This window comes from Pezoporus flaviventris, unplaced genomic scaffold, assembly GCF_033815535.1.
Source record: "Pezoporus flaviventris isolate CSIRO_AGI_PZ_B2104156 unplaced genomic scaffold, CSIRO_AGI_Pfla_v1 ptg000093l, whole genome shotgun sequence".
In the NCBI taxonomy this organism is placed as follows: domain Eukaryota; kingdom Metazoa; phylum Chordata; class Aves; order Psittaciformes; family Psittacidae; genus Pezoporus; species Pezoporus flaviventris.
The window spans coordinates 4,148,067-4,173,456 of record NW_026892641.1 but is presented as its reverse complement, the minus strand read 5'-3'; the positions used below and the strand labels follow the sequence as shown (position 1 = coordinate 4,173,456).

The 25,390-nt window shown below is 45.5% G+C and overlaps 2 protein-coding genes across 3 annotated transcripts in view; both read left to right on the top strand.

Moving 5' to 3' along the window:
- B3GAT1 (beta-1,3-glucuronyltransferase 1) overlaps positions 1 to 25,390 on the top strand; it is a 177,308-nt gene that overhangs the window by 91,354 nt on the left and 60,564 nt on the right. The window lies entirely within an intron of this gene.
- Positions 314 to 24,603, top strand: NCAPD3 (non-SMC condensin II complex subunit D3). 2 transcript variants are annotated; one of them, XM_061476185.1, is made up of 33 exons: positions 314 to 476; positions 1,035 to 1,219; positions 1,767 to 1,946; positions 2,501 to 2,562; positions 2,801 to 2,888; positions 4,044 to 4,177; positions 4,792 to 4,864; positions 5,450 to 5,575; positions 5,733 to 5,985; positions 6,495 to 6,542; positions 6,717 to 6,800; positions 8,977 to 9,050; positions 9,799 to 9,933; positions 10,625 to 10,845; positions 11,962 to 12,153; positions 12,475 to 12,572; positions 12,695 to 12,810; positions 13,810 to 13,917; positions 14,303 to 14,417; positions 14,513 to 14,620; positions 15,580 to 15,818; positions 16,435 to 16,514; positions 17,687 to 17,824; positions 18,215 to 18,348; positions 18,480 to 18,679; positions 18,900 to 19,010; positions 19,418 to 19,573; positions 20,312 to 20,472; positions 20,786 to 20,925; positions 21,046 to 21,123; positions 23,553 to 23,627; positions 23,729 to 23,789; positions 23,882 to 24,603. In XM_061476185.1, the coding sequence occupies exons 2-33, from the start codon at positions 1,067 to 1,069 to the stop codon at positions 23,991 to 23,993; spliced, it is 4,053 nt and encodes a 1,350-aa protein (XP_061332169.1). In that variant the 5' UTR covers positions 314 to 476; positions 1,035 to 1,066; the 3' UTR covers positions 23,994 to 24,603. The 2 variants fall into 2 exon arrangements, 1 of the variants encoding a protein (XP_061332169.1); XR_009747358.1 differs by having other exon boundaries at positions 342 to 476; positions 1,776 to 1,946; positions 6,495 to 6,563; positions 23,553 to 23,789.

The window sequence follows — 25,390 nt, the reverse complement described above, 5'->3', positions numbered from 1 at the left end:
CCCAGAGAAGCTGTGGCTGCCCCATCCCTGGCAGTGTTCAAGGCCAGGTTGGACACAGGCTTGTAGCAAGCTGCTCTAGTGGAAGGTGTCTCTGACAATGCCAGGGGTTGGAACTGGATGAGCCTTAAGGTCCTTTCCAACACAAACCATTCCATAGTTCTATGATTATTATATATTTATAGCATAATTATTAAAACATGTCTTTAAATAGGGGGTTGTTTGCAGTGGGATGTGTTAAAAATTGAACAGTAACACTAGTGCAGAGTTATGCTATGGTGGTATTTCTCACTCTTACCTGTGTATTTCACCTCAGAACATCTGGACCATATGTGCTGAAGAGAACTTCTCTCCTACTGCTCTAGTGGCTGTGTTACATCACTTTGTCCAAGCGGGCCAGCACAGGCAAGCTAATGCACAGAAGAGGGTTTTTGCTCTCCATGCAGCTGGGTTGTACTTCTTGTTGCTGGAAATCCCAGGTGAGCAATGGGTCCTACTCTTAATTGTAGGATAAAGCATCATTCAGGATAAATCAGCTTTCGTTTAGAAGGATTCCAGGTGGAGCAAGTGATGGCTTTAGAGCTGTCTGCTTGATCTTCCTGAAATCCTTGGGGATCAAACCCAGGCATGGTTTGAGTGATCAGCCTGACAGCAGCTTGGTCACTGGTCATAAAGTAGCTTGAAGGTGTCAGCTCAGGCCTGTGCTGCTGTGCATCTTAGTAGCTCTGTGACAAGGTGGGCTGAGGAGTCTGGATGCTACACAGAGCTGAAATCATGTATCCCTCTGCTTAGACAGTAACACACAGTGAAGGCAGAAGCTTATTCCTGTTCCTGCTCTATAACTAGAGAGGATTTCACTGTGTGGAGCTTTTGGACAAGCTCATTTGTGAAACAATAGTTTTTGTGTAAAATAATCAGCAGTGGGAGTGTTCTAGCAGTCAGTTTTCTGGCTGTCAAAGCAAGCAGGGAGCTGGCCAGATGATTTGATGCTGTCTGTATTTTGTGTGGAAGATGCTGATGTTGTCTCTCCTGGGCAGGCAGTATAGTTAACCAGCTGTTGCACCAAGTGATGTTTGATAAGTGCCTTTATGCCCTGACAAAATGCTGGCCTCAGGAACCAGATCTGGCCAGGAAGAGGAAGAAGATGCACACTCAAAGCTCTCAGACCACTGCAGGGAGAAACAGAAAGAAAGGCAAACCACGCAGGAATGGCCCCTCCCATGTAAGATGTTTGTATAATCTCTTCAGATATAAATCACTATTAACAAGCAAGTTGTTGGCAGTCTATTTCATCTTGAGGGCAGTGTGATGCTCTTCCTCTTTTCCACCCTTTTTTCCATCCGTACCCTTTCATTCAGCACTTCAGCTGTGCTCTTGGTCCTCTACCTAGTAGGAATTTCAGAAATCTAATGATTTGTGTGTGGCATATTGTTAGGAAGCTCAGTAGCAGAGGGAGAAACTAATTCGTATCAGCTTCCTCAAGAGGGTTCAAGTTAGTATTCAGTCTGATGGACTTTGTCCTTCAAAACAGGAATAGGCTATGTTGGCACTTTCTGGTTTTGTACCCAACTTTCATCTTCCTGTCTGGTTTTTGGTTGGTTGGGGTTTTTTGTCCCCTTCCATTAAGTGTGTTGGTTCATCTGAAAGAAAAGATTCCACATTTGGGATGGGAAATCATGTAGGATGTAGCCTGAAAACCGAAATGTGCAGAAGAGACCCACCAGTGATGTGGGGCAGGATGGTGTTGTTTCTCTTTTCTACCAATATAGATGGAAGAGATCCAAGAGGAAGAGGAGAAGGAGGAAGAAAATGATGAAAATGTTTACTTCTCAACAGATGACCTCCTTCAAGTTCGCAATGCAGTCTTCTTTCTGCTCAAAAACATCTTGAGGCTGCTACCTAAGTTCCCCCTCAAAGAAAAACCTCAGTGTGTGCAAAACTGCCTGCAGGTAATGGGATTCAACTACAGGAAACCTGGAGAGGGGCTTTGGACAAGGGCCTGTAGGGAATGGCTTTAACCTGCCAGAGGGCAGATTGAGATGAGCTCTTAGGCAGAAGCTCTTCCCTGTGAGGGTGCTGAGGCGCTGGCACAGGGTGCCCAGAGAAGCTGTGGCTGCCCCATCCCTGGCAGTGTTCAAGGCCAGGTTGGACACAGGGGCTTGGAGCAAGCTGCTCTAGTGGAAGGTGTCCCTGCCTGTGGCAGGGGTTGGAACTGGATGAGCTTTAAGGTCCTTTCCAACCCAAAACAGCCTGGGATTCTCTCTGAGCGGGATGCCTGCTCCATGTCTGTCACGCTCAGCAGATTGTGTTTCGTTCCAAGGTGCTCAACCCTCACCATACACATGGTATGGAGCTGCTGGGCTTTGGGTCTGCTCATGTCCTGCTTCAAGGGAAGTGCTGTGGTTTGAAATACAGACTTGAGTTCTGCAGGGTCTGACCCCCAGCAGACCTGCACATCTTCCCCGCTTGTGAATGAGCTAAGCTTGGCTTTCTTCCCTTGCAGGTCTTTATTGAAGTGACAAACTTTGAGCCAGTGGTACAGGAGTTCAAGTTCTCATCAGCAATGTGAGTAAAGAATTCTGGATGCTTGGGGGATTCTGTTGGTGTTAACCTGTTGTTGTGACAATGAAATCAGGGTTTCCTTTCACTAAAGATAATTAAAACGTGTTCCCCCAGCTAACAGGATACAACACCTAGTGAATATTGAATATGTTCCAGTCAGTGAGCTGATTTAGTTGTAGTAATTGTAGTAAACGCTTCTCTGATGAGAGATGATGACATCTCTTTGCCTCCTTTCTCTTAGGAATGTTGACAAGGCCAAGTACATCTCTGAGCTGGCCTACTACGGGGTGCGGTTACTGTGCTCCCCTCTACATGGTACAGAAGATAAGGTAAAAGTTAGGCAAAATCTTTAAAATCCTCCCTGCTGTGGTTTGTTTCCTTCTCTGCACGTCATTTGGGCTTGCATGTGTTCTACTTCTCCAGTTAGTTTTACTCTTTGTGCATGTGTTTGCTGGGTAAGAGATGAGATGCTGTCTTCCATCCCAGCCCTTATTCCTTGACTTGTATAATGATGTGTCTTGTGAGCTTTGAGTTCTGTGCTCTAGTGATTCTTGTGGCAGGTGAATCGAGAGCAGAGGATAGAGATCTCTGTTTGTTAAAGAGAATTCCAGGTTCCTGCATTTGCTGGAATGCTTTTGTTTCCTGCTAGGTGGAGCTGTAGCACTGCTTGTACCATGCTGCGGTGCTGGGTTGTGCAGCAGCAAAGCATGATGTCAGTGTTATGTGCAGATGCTGGTGAGCAGGGCTGATTCTGATGCAGAGAACACTGTCATCTGGCACATCCCATTCCATCAGGAATGTGTCTGCAGATCTTATTTTGTTGTCAAGCACACTGTGTCATCTCGCTTAACCTGTGCTGCTCCTGTGGATGGGGCTTTTGAGCTTTGGGTGTGACTGTGCTGCTGTGTTTGTGGGTCTTTCTAATCCCATCTGAACTAGCTCTGAGCTAGCAAGCCAGGAGTTAGTGTCTGTCTAGTCAGGACGTCCCTGCCTCTCCTGTTTGACTGCTCAGAGTGTGCCAGGATAACAAGGCATGCTGTGATCCCAAAAGTATGGCAGGGAGGAAGCTCCAAAACACTTCTTGTGTGTGCACACCAGTGCATTTCCTCAGATCCCAAACATTTCTGACGCACTCAAGTCCACTGCTTTGGGGAGGGGGATATCTGTTGATGTTTTCAGGAAGCCCTTAGACATGAGCAGAGCCCAGAGCCCAGCAGCTTGATACCATGTGCATGGTGAAGGTTGAGAATCTCGGAACCATGCCTTGCTGAACTGGAATGAGAACATCCCAGCTGGGAAAGATGTGGTGTATTAATGAAGGGATCCTCTTTGAGTTACTCTTCTGGGAGTCATGTTTTGCAGGTTCTGTCATTTGGATGTAGGCTTGTTTGGTTTGGAATTCTTCCATAAACCTGGCCAGAATGCTATATCCATGGGCTCTGGTTGCTGCTGAGCTGAACCTGAGAATAACCTTTTCTTTCCAGGTTCTCCGCTGTGTCTTCCAGCAGCTCCTCAGTGTCATTCTGATGCTGGAAGGTGGTGCAGGCTCCAGATTTGCAGTCCTTGCCATCACATCAGCTGTGATCAGTGCCAGGAATCAGGCTATTAAATTTATCAGGTGAAGTACAGAGCTCTGGCACTACCCTCCCTGGGTAGGTCTGCTCTTTCTTCTGGCGTGCCCTTGCTTTACTGTTTGCTTGATAAAGGGATGACAAGAACTGGCACTGGCTTTGAAGCTGGTTGTGCAAATGAGGCTTAATTAAAATGTCTGTAATGTGAATTTACTGAACTTGCTGGCAGAGGTGCTGTTTGACAGAGACGTGGCACTGAGTAGAAGGCATCCCTTTCTCTGTTTTGCTTTGTGTCAGCTTTTCAGCTCTTGTGGTTTACTACAAAGTATTTGGAAGGGAAGATGACGATGGAGCTCATGTCTCCTTAGCTCTTTGCATTCTCCTGCTTAAAGAGGGGTTTTGCCTGTGTTTACTGGGGATCTATGTGGTTGCAAAGCATAGTTTGGGCATAGGTCCCCAGACAACATCTAGTGAGTAGACTGAAAACAAAGAGGCTTTTCCTGGTTTCTACCTGCAAGCCAGGTTAATGCAGACAGTAGGTCTTCCATGCCCATATCTTCTTGTACTCCTTGACTTCTGAAATGCATTCCAAAAGGAATTTACTTCATTTTTGCTGTCTCCTAAACCGAGTCTTATTAACATCTGCTTTTCCTTTGTGCAGCTCTGTAGTGGATGAGCTGAAAGAAGTTGCTTTTCCAGTTCTTCGGATATTACTGCAACATATCTGCACCAAGGTACGCTGAGCTTTGTTACCTCTGGAGCTGAAGAACTGATGGGTGGCAGTATCTAAGAATTAGGAAATGGGTCTTAAAACAGCTTATGGGAATGCTGAGGGTGAGCTCTGTCCCACTCATTTCCAAGTGCTTGTTCCCCACTGTGACCTTTCCAAAATGTGCTGTTTCATTTTCCCCTCCCAAAAGATTAGTAAAGAAGCTTGATTCTAATACAAGACTATCATCTGAGCTAGCTGGTGAAGGGCAACTCTTAACCCATCCTGTTCAAATATGTGATTTACATTAATTTAATCATGTCAGAGAGCAAAAGTGAGCCTGGATACTCACTGGTGCCCACATGATTAGAAAGGTTCTTGGGGGCTGGGATTTGTTGGGATTCAGTCCCTGTTAATACAGGGGGGTTGGAATTAGATGGTCTTTAAGGTCCCTTCCAATCCAAACTATTCTATGCTGAGAGCTCTTGGCCTAGGTACCCATCTGTGGACAGTCAGGTAGAAATACTCCCTCTGGATTTAATCCAAGCTCCACCTTTCCCTGGGGGAGAGTGTGGAAATGCCACACCATGCCGTTGCCCTTGTTTTTCAGGTCCCAGACAAGGCTGATTATCGCACATACGCTGCACAGGCCCTGGTGACTCTGCTGAGCAAATTCCCTAATGTAGAGTTTGCTGACTTCATCGCCTGGCTTTACAAATACTCCCACAACACTAAAGTAAGTACATCTTGATGCTCCAGGCTTCGGATGCAGCAGCAGGTTGAAGTTGAAGGGTTCTGAACAGCCTTGCTGTTGCTACTGCTACCTAAAGGCACTGAGTAGAGCACTCCTGTGGCTTTGCTTACATTAACAATGTGCTTTTTCTTCCCAACAGATTGCCTACAGGGTGTTCGCTCTCGATGTAGCCTTAGCTTTGTTGGATGTGCCAGAGAGGACCGTGGACACCTCCCTGTCCCTGGACCAGCAGAAGTTTCTGAAGCATAAGTTTTTAGTACAGGTGATGGTGTTTGGGCGCTGCTCGGACAAAGCACCCGTGGTCCGTAGCAAAGCTTTAAGCAGCTTTGCCCAGTGTCTTGAAATGAAAGCTGCTACTACCTTGGAGAGCATCCAGGACTTATTACAAAGCTGTAAGTATTAATGGATCAGATAGGGGGAGTATTTCTTGAACTTTAGGGAATAACTACTGGGAGATAAGAGAGCTGGTGGTCAGGAACTGAAATCTGCTCATCCTTGCGTATTTGTCGTGATGAGAAGTAAGAAATGAGTCTTGTTACTCATGAAGCCTTATATTTGGAAGGGATTCATTCTCACGAGCCAGTTCTAAATAGATGCCTCCATATGAGATACCTTTGAAAGATATTTGCAGATGACTGAAATTGCTCACTAAAAAAATGTTTGTTCTTGCCTGAGAGTTGCTTGATTCTTGAGTTGCCTTTTGCTCCTGTGAAGTTGTGTGCTCTTCACTGGCATTCTGAACTCCCTCAGGTGTGGGAAAGGCCAGATGTCCCAATTCAGAGATATGCCTGGGGCATCCTACAGTTAGATGAGTTGCCTGAAAACAATTTGGAAGGACAGAACATCTGGAATTAAAAGACTTCATTTATTTCTTTTGTTTGCTTTCTTTTCGGCCTCACAGTCTTGGAAGCAAGCACAGACGCTGCGAGTTTGACGGGCAGTGCAGAAGGTACAGAGCTATTCTCTTCTAGTAAGTCTTTGGCTTTTTTTGGCATGCCACATTCTGTGCATATGCATGCCTGTAAAGCCTAGGCCATGCATGAGGCTCATTGTGTAACAGTGAAGCATCTTGCTGGGTGAGCATCTGCCTTTTGAGCTCTTAAACCCTGAATTTTCCTTCCAGCTGTGTCCAGCCATCCACTGAAGACCTTGCCCATGTTCAAAACCATTGAGTTGACAGACAACAGCAACGCTGCTGGGCTTGATGGTATGTCAAAATCACACTTGCCTTTTCAGGTGATTTTTCAAAGCCTTCACTGAAATTAGGCCTTCTGAAGTGTATTCACTGTCCATTTCTCAAAGAGAGCAGAGGGTTTTCTGTAGAGCTGCTAAAAACCCACTTCTGGGTGATGAAGGGGGTGGAAGTGGCAGCTATAAAGAAATCCTGTTTCCACTCAAGTCTGACAAATTCATGTAATCTTGAAATCCTGATGTTGGTTTATGTGAATGTAGTGGTAACTCTTGTGGAAAAGCCTGTAACGTATCCTTTCCAGGAAGGATGGGGTATATTACTTGGAACTCCATAAATATAAGGGTAATTACATCTTTTGCTTCAGTGCCAAAAGAACTAATATATTTTTGCCATGTAAACCACATCACCTTTGAGTAGGACTTAAGTGGGGAAGAATTCACTTCTCTGCAGCATCAGGAACTGGCTGGAGTTGAAAGCCAAGTGTGAGGTGGACCGATGCACAACGGCAAGCAGCTGGTTCTAATGTGTTGGTAGCATGAAATCATCTTTTGTGGCTCTTTGAATCTCTTCTTTCTTTCCCTCTTCAGTCTAAAAGCTTTTCTTCCTAACCTTTAGGCCTGTGCCAGTATCTCTGCTCTGAGTTCTTGCTGCTCACCTCCCTTGAACAATTCAGCAGGCGGCTTGGTTCACATCCTGCATTTGTGGCTTTGTTACGCGCCTCATGCTGTGCTTCACATGGGATCTCTCTCCCTATCTCCATGAGTCAGGCTCCAGTCCTTTCCATTGACAGCTTTCCTTTAAAACGTTGCCCTGATAAATGTCATTAATCTGCTCTCTCAGATAGAAAAGTCCTCCAGGCCACTTAAGGTATTGTGTATTCCCTGTGTAGTTGCAGGCTTCTTGTGGCAGAGGATGCTTGGCTTTGTATCCAATACCCAGCTGAGCATATATTTGGCACGTGGCACAACAACTTCAGGAAAGGATTGGATTAGAAAGGGCTGTCTTGGGCTCAAGAGGATAGCTGGAATACAGGCCCTCCGAGTCAGTCAAGATGCATTAGCAAAGCTGTCTGGCACACACTTGTGTTTGGCTTATGCTTGGGCTAATCTTGCACTTCTGTGGAGACCAAAGAGCTCATATTGGAGAAGTGGAATAAATCTTGGTTGAGGACAGTCAGAACGTGCTGATTGCACAAGGGCAGAGATAAGAAGGGGGGGGGGAATCTGCAGGGTGCTGAGGAGTTACAGCATGCAAACGTTGGTGCTCCCTTGGTAATTCTCAGCTCCTCTGTTTCTTTGGTGGGTTGTTCTGGGGTTGGTTTTCCTCCTTCTTAAGGCACTGGGAGTCAAATCAGTGTCAGCTGGCAATATGTGATTGGTTTCACACATTTGGTCCCCTTCACAAGAGAAGGTGTGTTTTAATGGCAAAATCTGGTGCTAAAAAGGTTCTTTTTCTGGGAGGAACCTGTGATTGCAGTTAACTTCCTGTTAAGATTGAAGTCCCTTTTCCAACTGCTTTTGATTAATCCTATTTCTTAATGGCAACAGAGTGAACCTCCATGGGGATCTCTTGTCACAGACACCCAAATTTGCCATATCTTGGGCAAATCTTCCTTGATGCTGTAAGAAATCTAACAAACAGCATTAAATAGAAACCTTAAAAGCAATAGTCAAATGCATCAGTCAGGGTTGCCAGCTTGTCGCTAGCTCATTTGAATGATTTAAAGGTGCTAAACAATTGTTCGTGGCTCTGTGTGTTCATTTTTGTGGCATTTAATAAACTCCATTATGTATTTTTCCTGAGAACATCCAGAAATAAGTATGACTGTGACTATGGAAAGTGAAATCTGAGGCCTAATTTGATGTTCTGGTTTCCTTCTCTTGGGTTCTTTGCAGCTGCCTTCTGCAGCCTCGAGGAGTTCATTCGGCTAATAAATGGAGTCATTTCCACTCTAGGAAACACAGCAGTTCATACATTAATGCTTTATCCTGTGTGGAGCTCTGAGGCGTAACTTACAAAAGGTTGTAGGCATTCAAAGCTCTCTGCTTACAAGTCTATTAACCTGCCTTGGGTTCAGACCTGAAAGTCTCCGGCAACAAATTGCTTAGTTGAGTTGGGAGCTGTGCTCCTCCTTGCGCAGCATGGCAGTGCTGCTAAATGGCTCACTTCTTCTTGTCGTGGTTTTGGATAGGAAAAGAAGTCATGGCCATGCTGAGACGGAGAGCTGGAGATGAGAAAACCAACGTGAGGAAATCCGCTCTGCAGGTGGGATGGCTCCTGCTTGATTACCCGCAACACTCCCAAAAATGATGAGGCCATAGTACTGTAGGGAACTCTGCAGCTTTACCCTGTAGCTTCCTGCACAGTGCCTCCAGGCCTTGGAAAGATCTTGTTTCCTAGCTCCTGATCAGTAAATAATGCAAGCATGATGGTGGGAGATTGTTCTAGGACTCTTGCTGGCTTCTCTTAGCCCCTCATTTAGAAGAGAGGCTCTTTGCAAATGTCAACAGGCATTTCAATTAAGTGACTTCCTTGGAAACTGAAGCAGATTAGCTGCTTAGTTTGTTTTGACCTTGTTATGAAAGAGATTGGGTCTTTTTGAGGGATGCTTTGCTTGTTGCTCCCTTTATTTAATGAAATCATTAGCTTTTAAAGAGATGTGCTTCAGCAAAGATCTCATCCTTTTATAAACCACCTTCCTCTGTTAGTCCTCTGCACCCCAGCTCTTCCCCCTGATTCGAGCTTCCCAGGTAACAAACATGGTTCATACAAAGATCTGTTATTTTCAGGGGGAAATAGTGACATTTGCTCTATCCAAATGCTGTTTCAAGAGCAGAATGACTGAAAAGATGCGTTTTGTTTCATTCTGCGTCTCTGCACCCACTACCCATAAATTGTGAATGTGATGCCTGGCTCTGGCTGAGGGAAATTCATGTCTGGTTCAAGTTGCTAGGGTTGGATTGTATTTTTGATTGGCTACTTGATGCACATGGCCTGTATTCCCAACTCCCAGGTTTTCATGAGCATCCTGAAGCACCAAGTGATCCCTTGCACTGCAGAGGATTTGTGCATCCTTCAGGACCACTGCCGGGACCCCGCTGTCTCTGTCCGTAAGCAGGCCTTGCAGTCTATAACAGAGCTCCTCCTGGTGAGTGATCTTACACAGATGAGCGAAATGTGAGTCAAAAGAAGGAGACAACAGACAAATCTGGTCTGTGTCAGTTGTTCATTCAGTGAATTTCATCCTATGACTGTGTCTTAGTATTTTTTGTTACCTTTTGACTCGGAAGTTGTGATTCATTCTTACACATACTTGTGATTGCTGCAGGGTGCTTCCAACTGTTGGAAACATTTCTTTTCCCTGGGTGTTGATCTCTGTGTCATGGAGAAAATGTTTATGTGGCTGGCCTTCTCCAGTTTGAAAGAAAATGTGAATCACTCCACTGAAATGCAATGTGGAGATGATAGCACTGCAATATTTTGATTTTCTATTTATTCACAATGGGTTAGTAACTTGGAGCCCAGGGTTTATATTAAGCAAAGCTGGTTTTTTAGTGTTAGATCATCTGCTGTGCAGCTTTATTGTGATACTGTGAGGACTATTTATAGGGTTTCAAACCAAAGTGTTACAGTACTTCAGCAGAAGCACCAGCTATGATCATATGCCTCATGGTGTCAAGGAGGTACAAGTTCTCTTATCCTATTGCTAGTTGAGCAGTATGCTGGCATTTACAACAATTCCCTTACCGATCTGAATCTGGAGGCTCCTAGGCCTTTGCTGATCTTAGATCCTTTAATGATTTAAAGATGTTTCTAACACAACATTGTGTTTCTCTCAGTCTCAGCACAATAATGCTGTAGTGCAGAAGGCCTGGTTAAATGGAGTGGTGCCTGTTGTGATGGACTCGGAGAGTTCTGTCCAAGAAAAGGCCTTGGATTGCCTTGATCAGCTCTTGTTGCAACATATAAAACGTTATGATAAATTCAGGAGCGATGATAAGAATCAGGTGCTGGCATGGGATCTCCTCACCCTCCTGGCTTCAGACAATCAGGAGCTCAAGTAAGTGCATTTTTCCCCTCACCGTGAGCTCTGTTGGCTTTTCCCTTTGTTCGATGCCTCGGGTGCTTCTATTGCCTTTACAATGTCAGCATTCAGGTCCAAAATCCAGTACTGTTACTTGGAATCCCATTAGGATGTGCAACTTTCCCAGCACAGACAAGCTGGTGAGAAAAGTGCAGTCTTCCTTTGTGTCAAGTGTTTCCCCTTGCTGCTCTCATTACCTGTGCTCTGTCCTTGCACCCCAGTGTTCACACACAGGAGCGGTGCGTGCTGTTCTTGATGTGTTGCTAGCAGCATGACTATTTAAGTCAGATGGAGGTGTTGTGACGACAGAAGAGGGGATATATATAAAGAAAAGAGAACATCGCCCTGTATTAATTCTGATGTACAATATGTTACTTGTCTTATGACAAATAGAATTATTCTGCCTTTTGTAGAATGCTGTGGGAAGAAACAGCAGAACTGGCATGACACACAGTATGACAAGGACACAACATTGGTTAAAGGCAGCTGTGTGTTTATTAGTCAACAGGGCATAATTGCTCAGAAATAGAAAAGGAGATGCTGGTGGGGCTGCCTTGCCCATCTGTGACACTGGCAATGTTCTCATTTGGGCTATTTTCTAACATGGTTTGCACAGTCATGGTGCCTTAGAATATCTTGCAGCTTGGTAGAGCTCAGAACTCTTTCCACGTGAAGTAGATAACTGGTGTTAAAGATGAAAATGAGCAAGTTTTGATGCCTTAACATGAGTGTAACTTGTCCCATCCATGGCTATTCAACAACAGCTACTAGAAAGTCTGTTACAGATTGCTGAAATGATGTTTTCTTGATGTGTCATGATATCAGTTGGACCTTGCATCTTACTGACACGGAGCACTACCTCCATGCTTGTGTGCCAGGGCATCAGGACAATGAGCTGAAAGACTGAAAATACTGCTAGTGAATAAGTGGTAGATATCCCCCTGTATTGCAAGTCATGGGAATGCCAAGCAGTAGCAGCTTTTTTGCATTGCCCAGTGTATCCTGGATAGGGATGCTGGATTTTCCTGCCAGTGCCTAAGACCAAGTGTTTGTTCTCTCCTTTAACTTATTTCTCTTCTTTCTCCCCTGCAGCCGTTACTTGAACAAAGCTTTTCTTGTGTGGTCCAGACAGAATAAGTTCAACTCCACCTTCATTAATAACATCCTGTCTCATGTGGAAACAGAGCATGCTGTACCAGCCTGGATGCTGCTTGCTAAGGTGGCACGTTCTTCCCCCAAGCTGGATTACTCCAAGATCATTGAATCCTGGGACAGTGTCAGCAGGTATATGTGTGCTTTGAGCTCCATTCTGTACTGAAAGAGATGGGGGTGAAGAGGAGGGAACAAAGCAAGTGAGCACGTTCTGTCCTTCCCCAGGCAGATTGCTGCTTAGATATCAGTCCTTGATTCAGGCAATCTGTTCTGCAATGGGAGGCAAGCAACGGCCTATAGTTTGTGCAGTAACCAGCTCTTACCTAAAGCTTTTTGAGTTTTCATTTGGTTTGACAGGGCTGCCTTAATAATGCATACCCAGATGAAAGGATCTTTCTGCTGTGGTTTGGTGGTGTTCCTTAATGTGAGCTTGTCTGCTCTGCTCTTTTTCAGGCAGCAGAACATAAGCGCTGATACTACAGGACATATGCTGTGTGTCATGGGTCATGTCGCAAAGCACCTCCCTAAAAGCACTTGTGAGAGGCTGATTGGTGAGTGGCCTTGAGAAACTGCAGTGGGGAAGGCAGGGTTCATGCCTCCCATCTTCAGTTAGGTCTTCTCCATCACTTGGGAAGCTTAGGAAATGCTCTGTTTCTGTTTCTGTTGTTTTCAGATCATCTCAAGTGGTGGCTGAGGGATCCTCGGTGTCCCTTGGAGGTGATTAGCCCAGCTGTGGAGACTCTGCAGAAGCTCTGCCGTGCCTACACAGATGTGCTGGAGGAGGCACAGGTGTGACTGAAAAGATAGCTTCTAAAATAGCTTGTTTCACACTTTGGAGCGCTCTCTCTGTCTCCAGTCTAGGCTCTCTTAACAAAGGGGAACTGACTCCAGCAGCTCAAGTCTGTCCTGCTTGGCTTTTACCTGCTTTACTGCAGTTGTGCTGGAGAGCATCCTATAAGGATGGGCTTGTGAGAAATAGTCCTTTCTTGAGAAGGATTTCTCAGCACCACCACCTGAAATACCTTGCATTTGCCTTCTGTCAGAGCTGACAGAAATAGGAGACCTATGGCTGTGCCTTTTGAAATCAGCTACTTCTCAGGCTTACTCCAGTTTGAAGCTGCAGGCGTATGCTATAAGCTCTGAGTATTCTATACCAGAGCTGCTGTACATACACATATTTTCTAGACCTCTTTCATGGGACCAAACAGAGAGTTGGTAACACATCAGTTGCTCATTTTTAGTGCCCCTGTTTCATACCATAGCTTGTTTCACTCCTGTAATGAGAAGGTAAAATAGACATCTCAGCCTGAGCAGTCTCAAAGAAGCTAAAACTAGTGCAGTTCTCTCTTGCTACTGTTCTCTCTTTGTGTTCTATATCTCTTTCAATATTGATGACAGCTATTTGCATTGTGTTTTCATTTGAATAGAGCTGCAGTTTCCAAGCAGCCTGTGAAAATTCACACAGGTAACCCCAAATGTGTTGGATGTACATGAAACAGTCACTTAAATCCTTTTCAAATCTGTGTTATTTCTATAATGAAGTAAACTTAGGCCTGTAGATCAGTAAAAGCCAGATTCTCCAAGATGTTTGGACACTTGCACACATCCTTTGATGTGTAGGAGGAATTTGAAAGCTCTAAGGCCCTGTCTGATTGATTTCAATAGCACCTAGATTATTAAAAGCATGTAAGTGCTTTCAGATAAGATTTTCATGTATGGACAGATATTCCAGCTCCATTTTGCTTAATTAATCAAGTGCCCAATTAATTTTGTTTAATTATGGAACAGGAGCTGCTCAACCAGGTGTGTGGAGATTTAGTATCCAACTGTGAAAGCTACATCTCGAATATAGTCCTCAAAAAGGATGGAGCAAAGCACCTGCAGGAAGATCTCTTGGTACGTTTGGTTCCCCTTCACAGACTGCTCGAAGGCTGGAGGTGTAGTTGAGACTCCAATAACTGTTCCACAGGAAGATCCTGGTGTGTGCTTGGGTGTACACACTGGGATCTGGTATTTGTGAGCATCCAACAGTTTTATACATCAACACTTGCTTTAAGGGTACAATGTCCCATGTATTTGTAATAAAATGACATGGGTTTTCTTTGCTCTTCCACTCATACTTATGAGCTGTTTGGGAGATAAGTGTGAAACACAGGTTGCTTTTGAGGTGGATTTCAATGTTATTGAAAGTTGGTTTTGGAGAGGTAGCAACAGAGTCCTGCTGACTTCATTTGCAGCTCAGGCATTGCCTTTTGACTGCAGTGGTGCTTTATCTCTGTAGGTGAGACACCTCTACCTCCTGGGGGAGGCTGCACAGCTCTGTCCAGCCAAAGTGGAGAAACGTGTCTTCCTGTTGATTCAGTCCATTCTGGCCGCTCCTGTCAGCGAGGACAAATGTGAGGCTCTCTCCTTGCTGCCTGTAGTGTTGGGCTTACAGACAACAGTGTTTACCAGAAGAGCATGTTCTCATTCCTGACCTGTTCTTCCCTAGTGGTTAGTCCTCCAGATGGTGAGGAAATCCCAGCTTCTCAACCGCTGTCCCAGTTCAGAGGATCAGCCATGCCTTCTGTGGTCAGAGCTCATGCCTTCATTACTCTAGGTGAGTGCCATCCTGCAGTAGAAGCTGGCCCTCACATACCCAATTCCCGGCCTTCCTGCTTCAAGTTCTGCTCAAAAAGCTGAGTCAGTTGTAGGCACAGTGCTCCATGTTGGCATCTCCTCAGCTCATGGCTTTTTAGCAATGCAAATATCCATGGTAACAAGTGGCACAACCATAAAAATACATCCATGTAGCTGTTTCTCATGGTGGTTAATGGTGACCAACAATTAGCAGTGTCCTTCGGAATCATACTTGGTTGCTGTCTGGCTGAAGGATTCTCCTACATATGGTAAAAGGATGAAGAAAACTTCATGCTTCTGATGCAGTTTAGAGCAGAATGACTGCACACAGCTCCTTGTTCTCCTCAGCACGAGGGAAGAACTTCTTTGAGAGAAGCCTCAGACTGCATCTCCAGTATTAATGGAGAGTACTAAGTGCAAGTTCTGCTTTCGTAGTACCTCTGTGGTTAAGAGCAAGTCTCTTCTCTCGCAGATAGTATTATTCTTAACTGCTTTGGGAAGCTTAATTCTTTTGTACAGAGCTAAGAAACAGGGAGAAGTAATGTTAGAATGCAGGCTGGTTTATTTTAGGTTGGTTTAGTGATGCTCTCAGAGGTGGGTGTCTCCCTGCTATGCCTATGACAGCTGGGGCTGTTCTTTTTAGCTGCTTTGAATAATACCCTGTACACAGAAATAGTTTGCTGTGAAGGAGGGAATTTGGCATGGAGACCCACGCTAAGGGTCTAAGTGGAGTTTGGAACAACTCCTCAAAGTATCATTTCTTGGAGAGATGGTGCAGATTGCTCATCAAGTTTCCATGTGTGTTTCTTCTTTATTCCTGCTAACTTCCCGATTCCTTTCTTGGCTCCTATTGGGCTCGAAGGAGGCAGTAAGCTGGGCTGCGGTGGTTAGGAAGAAGACTGTCGTTACAGCTCTGACAATCTCATCCCTGTTTCCCAGGTAAATTGTGCTTACAGCATGAGGATCTGGCCAAGAAATGCATTGCAGCTCTCGCTCGAGAGCTGGAGGTGTCACAGGATGTGGCTGTTCGCAATAACGTTGTCATCATCATGTGTGATCTGTGTGTCCGTTACACATCCATGGTGGACAGATACATTCCCAACATTTCCGTGTGCCTGAAGGACCCCCATCCCTTCATCCGTAAGCAGACACTGATCCTGCTCACCAACCTCCTGCAGGTAAACAGGGGCTCTGTGTCTCACAGCCTGTCCAGCCAGTGCATTGCTTACACCTTGATTCAGCTGCACTTCAGCAGGAAGACTTTAAACTATGTGTCTTGTGCCTGCTTTGTTTTGCTAGCTGGGCAGGGATCCTACCAAGGACACTTTACACAGTTGGATAATGGGGTTATTTTTAGACAGTGGGTACCTCTTTTCTCACCTTCTGTTTCTCTGAATTCCCATCACTCCTGTATGAATGAATTTAACGAGCATTGCAGCACCTTCTTCTCCCACTGAGAAGGCTCAAGATGTTTATTCTCCCCATATCCATACGAAGCCAGGCAAGGCAGATTTGGAGTGCATTTGGCTCCCAGAAGAGTTGTTGAAGAGCATATGTTCCTTGGGATGCTTCTGCTTTTTCACTGGGACCTGTGGTAAACCTGGATCCTTGCCACTGTGGCATCTGTATGTCCACTCCAAAAGGAGTGGTTTGGGGTTGATTTTGTGTCTCTCCAGCTGAAGGTACCTTGCTCATCTGCCTGATGTATCTTCTGCTGGCCTCCATCAGATACTGTCCTGACAACAGTCTGAAGGCTTTTCCTGATCCAGGTAATTTGTTTGCTGTTTCTTACAGGAGGAGTTTGTGAGATGGAAGAACTGTCTCTTCTTCCGTTTCATCACTGTCTTGGTGGATCCATGTCCAGACATTGCCAGGTAAAATACTCATCTGTGAGTTCAAAATGAGGTGGGCTCAAACCCAGTTCTAGCCTTGTACCTTCAGCAAGCAAAGCAAAGACCCAGTGAGAGAGATCCCATTAACCACTTCTATGGTGGTCATGCCTTAGGGTCTGCCATGGTAGCAAAGGAGTGGGGAACTTCTTTCCAAGTCATCCAAAGGACCCAAAGTAGCAAGCTGTGTGTTCTTGCCATGCTGGTTTTGACTCTCAAGTTATCCAGGGAACAGGAGTTTTTGAAGGAAGCCTTGGTGAAATTCTCCCTGTGGTTGTCCAGTAGGCTCTGTCTTGAGTGGTGGTTTTGGTTTAGGGATAGGATTAAATATTCTCCTTTTAAGCCTTCCACCAGTTTGTAATACTCTGACACCTAAGAAGACTTGTGCACACTGGCTTTAAGTGATGTTTCTGTGGGTTTCCAAGTCTCAGGCTGCTCTGTTACATGAGAAATGGGAATGGGGCAGGTTTCCCTAAGGATGGTGCTGCACAGGAGACTTGGACACTGCTGCTTTCTCCCTGAAACAGTCAATCTGAAGATTGGCATCTAGCACCATCAACCTGTCATTGCTTCCTAGTGCATATTCAGACTTTCCTTTTCTCTTCAGTGAGTTTAAGATGTAAAAATGTCTTTCCAGTAGATGGTGACATTGCAACATCACGTTCCCAGAGCTTCGGCTGAAGAACATGGTGTTATTTCTTTGGGAACCTTTCTCTTTGCATCTGCCTTCAGTGACTGCATCCAGACAAAACCATGTTCTTCATGTCTGGGTTTGACTTGCAGCTGTTGTGGGGATTTTGGTGATTCATTTTATGCTAAGTGCTGTGCGTCAGCCACAATGGAACTTAAGTTATTTAAACAGTCCAAGTCTTGTGCATGGATTCAAGTTCAGTCTCTCTTTAATGGCACAAAAATTGTAGTATTGTGGATGCTGAGAATGTCTGTCTCTTTCTGCATGAAAAAAGGCTTAAAGTCAATGAACTGATAACCTTGCTCGAGCCCAGATGGAGCCAGGCAAGGATTAAATGTGGTGTTGAGGGAGAATTGCAAGAGAAAAACCACCCTACTGCTTTATAGCTTCTGAACCCTATGCTGTGTTTCAAGGGGTGGCTTTAGAAGCTATTTGATGGTAGGGTCTTTGTTTTCTTCCTTTTCAGGTTTGGAGAGTTCTGCTTGGTGCATCTCTTGCTGAAGAGGAATCCTGTAATGTTCTCCCAACACTTCATTGAGTGCATCTTCCATTTCAATAGCTATGAGAAGCATGAGAAGTACAACAGGTTCCCCCAGAGTGCGCGGTCAGTTGAGCACATTCATATCTCCTCTTTGCTAAATGATGGGCTGTCTGGCCCATCATTACCAGCCCCGGGGCAAAGGTTGGGCTTGATGATCTTAAATGTCTTTTCCAACCTAGTTGATGCTATGACAGCACTTGTGGCACTGTGTAATTATGTATGCAATAGGGTGAAAGCAGCCAGGGGAAACTCTGTTAAATGCAGGGTGCTCTCCCTTCCCTGTGACACTTCTGGGAGGCCTCCTGCATGTGATTTGTGGCAGTGTGTGGTATGCTAACAGGTTTATGGGTCTGGAAATTGACATTCAGCTGTTCCTTGCTGATTGAAAGTCATTATTTCAGTGACTTCACATAATGTGACTTGGCCCTGGTAATATGTCTTGCTCATCCCCAGGGCGAGGAGTCTCTTTTCTCTGAAGGGGAAAGAAAACAAAGAGAAGAGGATGCTTATCTACAGGTTCCTGCTGGACCACTTTACAGATGAGCAGAGGTTCAGCATCACGACAAAGATCAGCCACAGCATCCTAGGTAAGGGCCTGTCCTTTAAAGTCTGCCAAACTGATGTCTGTATAAGACCACAATCCAGCCATGTTATCTTCCCGTCTTTACTGGCACTGCTGCTTTCGGTATACTACTTATTTCTTCCCTGTGTGTTCCAGCATGCTTTGTGGATAACGTCCTTCCATTGGACCTGGAAGCCAGTGAGCTGCTCTCAGATACATTTGCAGTCCTTAGCTGCAAAGAAATCAAGCTGTCAACTATGAGGTCAAAACCAGACGAAGATACTCAGCCTGAGGAAGATGAAATGGCAATGGCCAATGCTGTCATGCAGGTGGCACAGAAAAAGCTCATCTCGCAGGTGATTGGCACTTCATCTGGAGTGGGGAGAGGACTGGCCTCTTAAGAGGCTCTGCTTAGGTTAAAAGCCTATGTACATATGTATGGTGTTAAGAGCAGGCTTAGCTGTGGTAATTCCCTTGCTATGGAGTGATAACTCCTCGCTGAGACCATTCATCTAACCACAGAGTGGCTTCTCCTTTATTGCATTGTGTAACTGTTGATGCCTTGTTCAAACAAAGGTTCAAAAGAAGAACTTCATAGAAAACATTGTGCCAATAATCACATCCCTCAAGTCTCTGATGGAGCAGAAGAGGTTCCCAGCTCTCCGGGACCTTATGAGCTACCTCCAGGTAAGGGGAAGTGTTTCCTTGTTGGGTTTCTTTTTCCTCTCTTGCCTTAATGTGTTAGATGTGCGACTGGGAACAGAACAGCCTTCTTAGAGGGAAATTTAGAAGGCATATGATGTTGTGACACTGCCACTGTGTTAACTAACATAGGAGGCGAAGGGATTTTAGATCAGGATCAGTGTGATATGTGTGAGCCTCCTCAGTGGAACGTGGGCAGAAAGCCTGAACGCTGGAAAGCTTTTCCATGTTCTCAAGTACAAACTGGAATCGAAACTCTTAGTCTGTTAAAAACACCTCTGCTCCACCAACTGGTATTTCCTTTTGCACTTAAGCAGCTGTGATCTGAATGGGGATGTGAATCAGTAGTCAAGAGATTTCTGAAAGACTTGAAACATTCCTTATTGCTCCAGGAAATGATGCAGGATTACAGAAATGAAATCAAGGACTTCTTTGCTGTGGACAAGCAGCTGGCAGCCGAGCTGGAGTATGATATGAAGAAGTATGAAGAGCAGCTGGCCAGGGAGAAGGAGTCAGACCAAGAGCAAGTCTCCACAGCACAGGCAGAGGTTGGTGGTGCCATTAACTGTACCTGTGCTGTCTCCTCTGCTAAAGTTGGTGTATGGCTCACACCCCGGCTCTGTATGTGTGTGGACCTCGTTACAGCACTTGTAACAGCATGGCTGTGTAATGTTCTCATCCCTCCTCTCATTTGCTGGCAGAAGCTTTGGTTTCAGAGTCATTTAATGTGCTTAGAACCACTACAAGCAACACGTGTTAGCCAGAGGAGCAGCAAACAACTGATGTAAAGAGAATTCAATTTAAAGGGAAGGCTAAGTCTAACTTGCCACTGGCTGTGCTTACATGTTGTGTTGCTCTCCGCTCCCAGCGTGATAGAGATGATAAAAAGGTTCATTTTGTCTGACTTTAGGTGTATACATAGTGCAAACTTAACCTGTCCTGGTGCACATCCTCTTTTAAAGTCATTGCAAAGAAATATGTGCTGGGGTCAGTTGTCCTGAACTATTTTACATAATGCTTGAAGTTGAGGTGACTTCTACTCTGCTGATTTATAAGAGCACCTCTATATACACTCCTAAACTAGGACATGTGTGTCCCATCTCGATTTCCTATTTGCTTCTTGTTAACATTTTGGCCAATAAATTCTGTCTCCCTTTCACCCCTTGACATCCATCACCCAAAGGGTAGTTCTTAATCATGCAGCATGTACGTCTAAGTGTATTGTATCGGGCTTATCTACACCTGTATCCACTGTTAGACATGATCTTTCCTCCTGTTTTCTATAGCAACCTCCATCTTTGGAGAGAACTGGACCTTCTGGAGGCTGGAGCAGTAATGCTCAGTCTCCTACAAGTGGGAGACAGTCCTCCTCACCTCAATCAAGTGCTTCCTCGGTGCCTTCTGCGTTTGCTACACCCAGGGCTGATGCTCTGAAACGCAGTCACAGGTATGGGTCCTGGTTAGGATGACCAGTTTGATGACACACTGCAGGGCTACTGCTTTGCTTAGCCACTCCTTTTTAGAGGTATGGAAGCTACCAGTGTTGCAGCATGATCTTCTCCAAAACATCTGGTGTCTAAGATCAGAAGGGATTGGAGAGCACAGGTCTCTCTTCCTCCCAGGCCAGGTTGGACAGGGGCTTGGGCAACAAGGTCTGGTGTCTTAAGGTCCTTTCCAACCGAAACCATTCTGTGATTACATCATCTCCTTTAGGCTTGCAGAAAGCAATGGCTGGTTCTGTCATGGCTTTTTCCCTATAGGCCAACATCCTTGAGCACAGTTGCCATCCTGAACTCTGCCAGGAAAGCGATGGAAGCCAGGAGCAAGCAACGCAGCAAGAGTGTTGGAGGAAGTTTAGCGACTGCATCGCTTCCACCGAGCACAGCCGGCAGCAAGCAAGGTAGGAATCCTGCTGGAAACTGGCATTGGATCAGATCTAGTTGACACAGCCTGATTGTGAGACCCTGGAGGTCTCCGAGTGAACACATTTCTATTTGAATGATTTCCCTGTTGTTCCCAGCATCCTTCCAAAGCCTGAATGAACAGTCTACGAGAGAGAATGTTTCTGTGGTGGGCCGTGCAATCAGCACACCAGAACGTAAGTACAACCCAAAGGAGCCCTTTCCAATGGGGCTGAGCACTCATTCTCTGAGAGAGGTAGCAGTGCATGCTCTGTGTGCTCCCTAAAGAGCAAAGGAATCATTGCTAGCTGTAGGGTATTTATCTGAGTGCTTGTAGTAAATAAGAACTGTTCTGAAATGGAAGGCATTGGATGAATGATGCAAGGGAAATACTCAGGGTCTGGTCCTCTTCAGCTCTAAGACAGGAAGCTCCTGTTGTCCAAACAAAAGCTCTTGGGTGAGCTACGACCTGCTTCTAGCGCAGGCAGTGAGCTGTGACAATTGCAAGAGAACAGAGAGATCTGCTTTAGTGGGATTAATAACCTGCAGGGTCATTTCTGAGTGTGTGTGTTCTTCCCTAAGGAAGAACTGAGCATTGGAGAAGGATTCAGGTTTTTTTCACTCTGCTGTGGAAACTAATGTACAAATACACAGGGAGGAACCTCGTACACAGACTGGGAGTTTGCTGTGCTTGTGTCCATGGCAGCTTCAGCTCCTCCCTCAAAACCTGACCTTCAAAGTCAGTCTTTCCTGGAATGCTTTCTGCCAGCCTACAGCATTCTGCAGTGTCACTTTCTGCAAGCTGAGAGGCAGTTACTCAAATGGGGCTGAGTTCCAGCAGTGGATTCCTTCCTTTATGTCAATTCACTGCTGACCTTCTGGAGGGCATATCCGTCATGGTGTGAACTGTGTCACTGACACCCTCCAGTGAAGCTGGGTGAGTATCTGACAAGTTGTCTCTCATTAGGCAGCTGTGAAGTGTTGTGGGCATGGGTTGATGTTCCAGATGCACTGCTGTCTGCCTGCGCTCTTTGCCTCTATCTGTGCAAGCACCTGACCTGCACACACACAGGAGAGCAAACCTCATCTAGCCAACAAAGCAGGGAATGGCAAATACCTGCCATGTGTGAGCAGGCAGCAGTGATGTGCATCCACTGGAAAATCTGACCCTTCTCTTCCCTGCGTGCTCCACTCTGTGGCTGGATTTGTCTGCCTCAATGTTTCTCTTTACTGCCTGAGCAACAAGCAATGATCTTTGTGCAACAAAAATACCTGAGGGCATGTTTTTAGAGAGCAGAAATGGTGAGGAGCCAGCTCTCTGTCTGGAGACTTGCACGGCTGTTTCTCTTGAGTGCCATATGGTGAAAAAGGAGGCAGAACATTAATCTGCAGTGGTACTAGGGCTGAATTCCTCCTTTGCTTCAAGGCAGCGCATGTCCTCCTTCAGCAGGGAGACAAACTGTACAGAGCAGTGTCATCACTTGAGTTAGTGTGCTGAGCCATCTGCATGGTGGGCCTTGTAGGCTGATAGTCAAAATAAAGCATTCTTGTTTCTCTAGTATATCGTTCTAGAACTGACAGAGTTCTTTGTAAGCCAGTCTGTACTTGAGAAGTTCAGAACAACTGTCTAGTCTTTTTATTTGTCTGTTCTGGCTGTCTTTGGGTCTCCTTCTCAACCCCTGCCTGTTACTTTGAGGATGCCTACATGGCTTTGAGCAAGTAGCAACACACGTTGTGAAGACAGCACCTTTGATTACATGGGAAACCCTACTTGATGGCAGTTCTTTACCATTTCCTTCCCCTGACATAAACTTCTCATTAACCAAGGTAACTTAAGGCACACACTGCACAAAGGACACTTGCAGGTCAGTCTCCAGAGATGCAGTGGCCAGCTAAGGCAGATAGATCAAGCTGGATTCCCACTACAAGCTTCAGGGGCTCCCTTCTGGGACAGGGAGGTAGTTGAAGGGCAAACCCAGTTAGTCTGGAGAGGCCTTACAGCAGAGTTTCCAGCTCCTGTCCTATAAAGCACCTTCTACCTTAATTCCTTGTGAAAGGTTCTGAGAAACATGAGCGTAAACCAGAGTGTTGAATAAAGTAAAATCTGAATATTGTGACATCTCTCCTGAGATAAATGACAGCAAAGAGACAGCTGACAACTCTGGCCTATTCAGGCAAGCTAAATTCTACCTAGCTTCCCTGTCAAGTAATTCCTCTTGTCTGGCTGCAGGCAGCTCCTCAAGGAACGGCTGTTCAGGTCCTTTGTCAGTCTTCAGGGGCCCATATTGTGCCTCGGCAAGGCAAAGCAACTGCTCTGAATCTAACGTGTTGCTGAGACAGATGGCAAAGCTTCAGTGGAAGGGGTGGCTGTCCCACTTAGGGAGGGCAAGGAGGTCTTGTGATTGAATTAGCTTCCTCCCCATACAAAGCAGGCTCTGAGTTTGGAGTGTAAAGGTGATGCTCACAGATAGCCCAGCACATTCAGCACACAGTTTTGAGGCACTGAGGTCTGCTGTGGATGTGCTTGCAGTTACCTGGATACACTCACTCTGTGCCACTTGGGTGCCACATGCCCTGCCCCCAGGCTGTGTCACAAGCTCGCTCTAATCTGTGCTTCTCCTTTCAGAGACCATTAATGACTTGACTTTTGGTGCTGGGGTCAGTTACATCAGCTTGATGCGCACACCCGCTTCAGGTCCAGGCAAGTTCTCTTTGGGATTCTAACCTGAGGGAGGGGGAAACACCCCGATGATCAAATCTGTGGCATTTCTTACCATATGAAAGTATGTGTGTTATTTGCAGAGAAGGAGAAGGCTGAGGAGCAGCCAAAAGATATCATCTGTTTGAACTCACCAGATGAAGTGTAAGTCACTGCAGGGCTGAAGCAGCAATGGCAGTGAGGGCCCACTGATGACGTGCTTTACAATCAATGCTCCTTCTCCTTCCTTCTTCCAGCCCCCCCCAGCCCCAGAAGTGGAAAATAGAATCCCCAGCGAGGAAAAAGAGCAGCCAGTGTGTCCCCTTGAGACGTTCCCAGCGGAGAACCCCACTGAAACCAGACAACTGATCCCTTCACTGAGCCATTGTACATAATCATCAGGTTGCCTGAAATTTGTCCCTCTCCTCTGTATTTATAAGTCCCTGTGGGCACACGTCTGTCCTCCCTTCCTTCCTTATCTATTCTGATGTGGGTTTTACATGAAACTGTCTAGAAAGTGGGCACACAAAGCCTGCATTACCACATGTACATATTATAAACTGCTGCTGTTGACAGAGCTCAATGGAGTGCTGAAAGCTGCAGTATAAAGGGAGGCTTGCTCCTCACCCACAGGATGTATAATTTGTCCATTTGGAAAAGTAAGAGCATAATGTTGCCACCAGCTTAGCAATAAAGGCTTTTATCACAGCTTGCAGGGGAGTGAGTGGCTCTGCTTAGTCCCTCATTGTCCCTTCTGGCTCTATGCTAGGCTTGCTTTAATTTGCACAAAGGTAAACCAGCTTGTCACTGCCATCCCCCTAAATCTGGTAATTGCAAGCTCCAGCACCTCTTATTTGTTGTGCTAACTCCTGTGTGTGTGAGCAGCCTTCGTGTTCTTTTCTATGGAATATTTCCAGTCTTGAACTATGTGATTTCCATTTTATGAAAATAAATGGTTACGGAATTAATTCCACCCACAGCTTCTGCTCTTGAGCTGACAGAGGAATTCTTTTTTCCTATGGATTTCCACAGCCTCTTAACTCTCTTCCACTCCGTTGCTGGTATCTTTAGACAGTCACTTCAATTAATGTTGGACCCAGCAGCTTTTAAATATAGACTCTCATTTGACTGCAAGCAGGATGTGAGTAACTCAAATCAAAGCTGGTAAGTCCTGGGCATGGCTTTGTGCTCTATAACCTGTTTATCATAAATACGCTGTGGGAATGCTGGGATCCGACCATTCCTGAGGCTCTCTGGTGCCATATGAACCTCACTGAAGCAGTTACAGAGCTCTTGCCCTAGATTTCATTGCAACTTGAAAATGGAATCTCTTTTATTCATGCTGGGCTGTCTCAATCGGCCATGACCAGCAGCAAGGGAATGGGTTTTTCTGCATAAGAGGAAACAAAGAGGCCGAGCGTGGTTTGGCCACAGCCCTTCCAGGGGCACTTACCTCCTGCATTGGAATTCCATCATTTGCCCTCAGTTTCCCTACTCTGTTCTGAAGATCAGAGAAACCTTTAAGCAAAGTTCAACTTTACTCTCCAAATCAAAGTCAAAACCTGGGAGCAGGGGATGTACAGACCGGCTTTGGCTTAATTATGGTCAATTATGGCCTCATCCATTTATTTTGTACCTTCTCTCCTACAGTGAAATATGATTTAACCACTGGAATTGGAATAGGTTGTTTCCTAACTTGTGCTTTTCTAGTTTTGTTCTGTTCTTGATCAGTGTTTGAGATGAGCCCCATGAGCCTAAAAAGAACC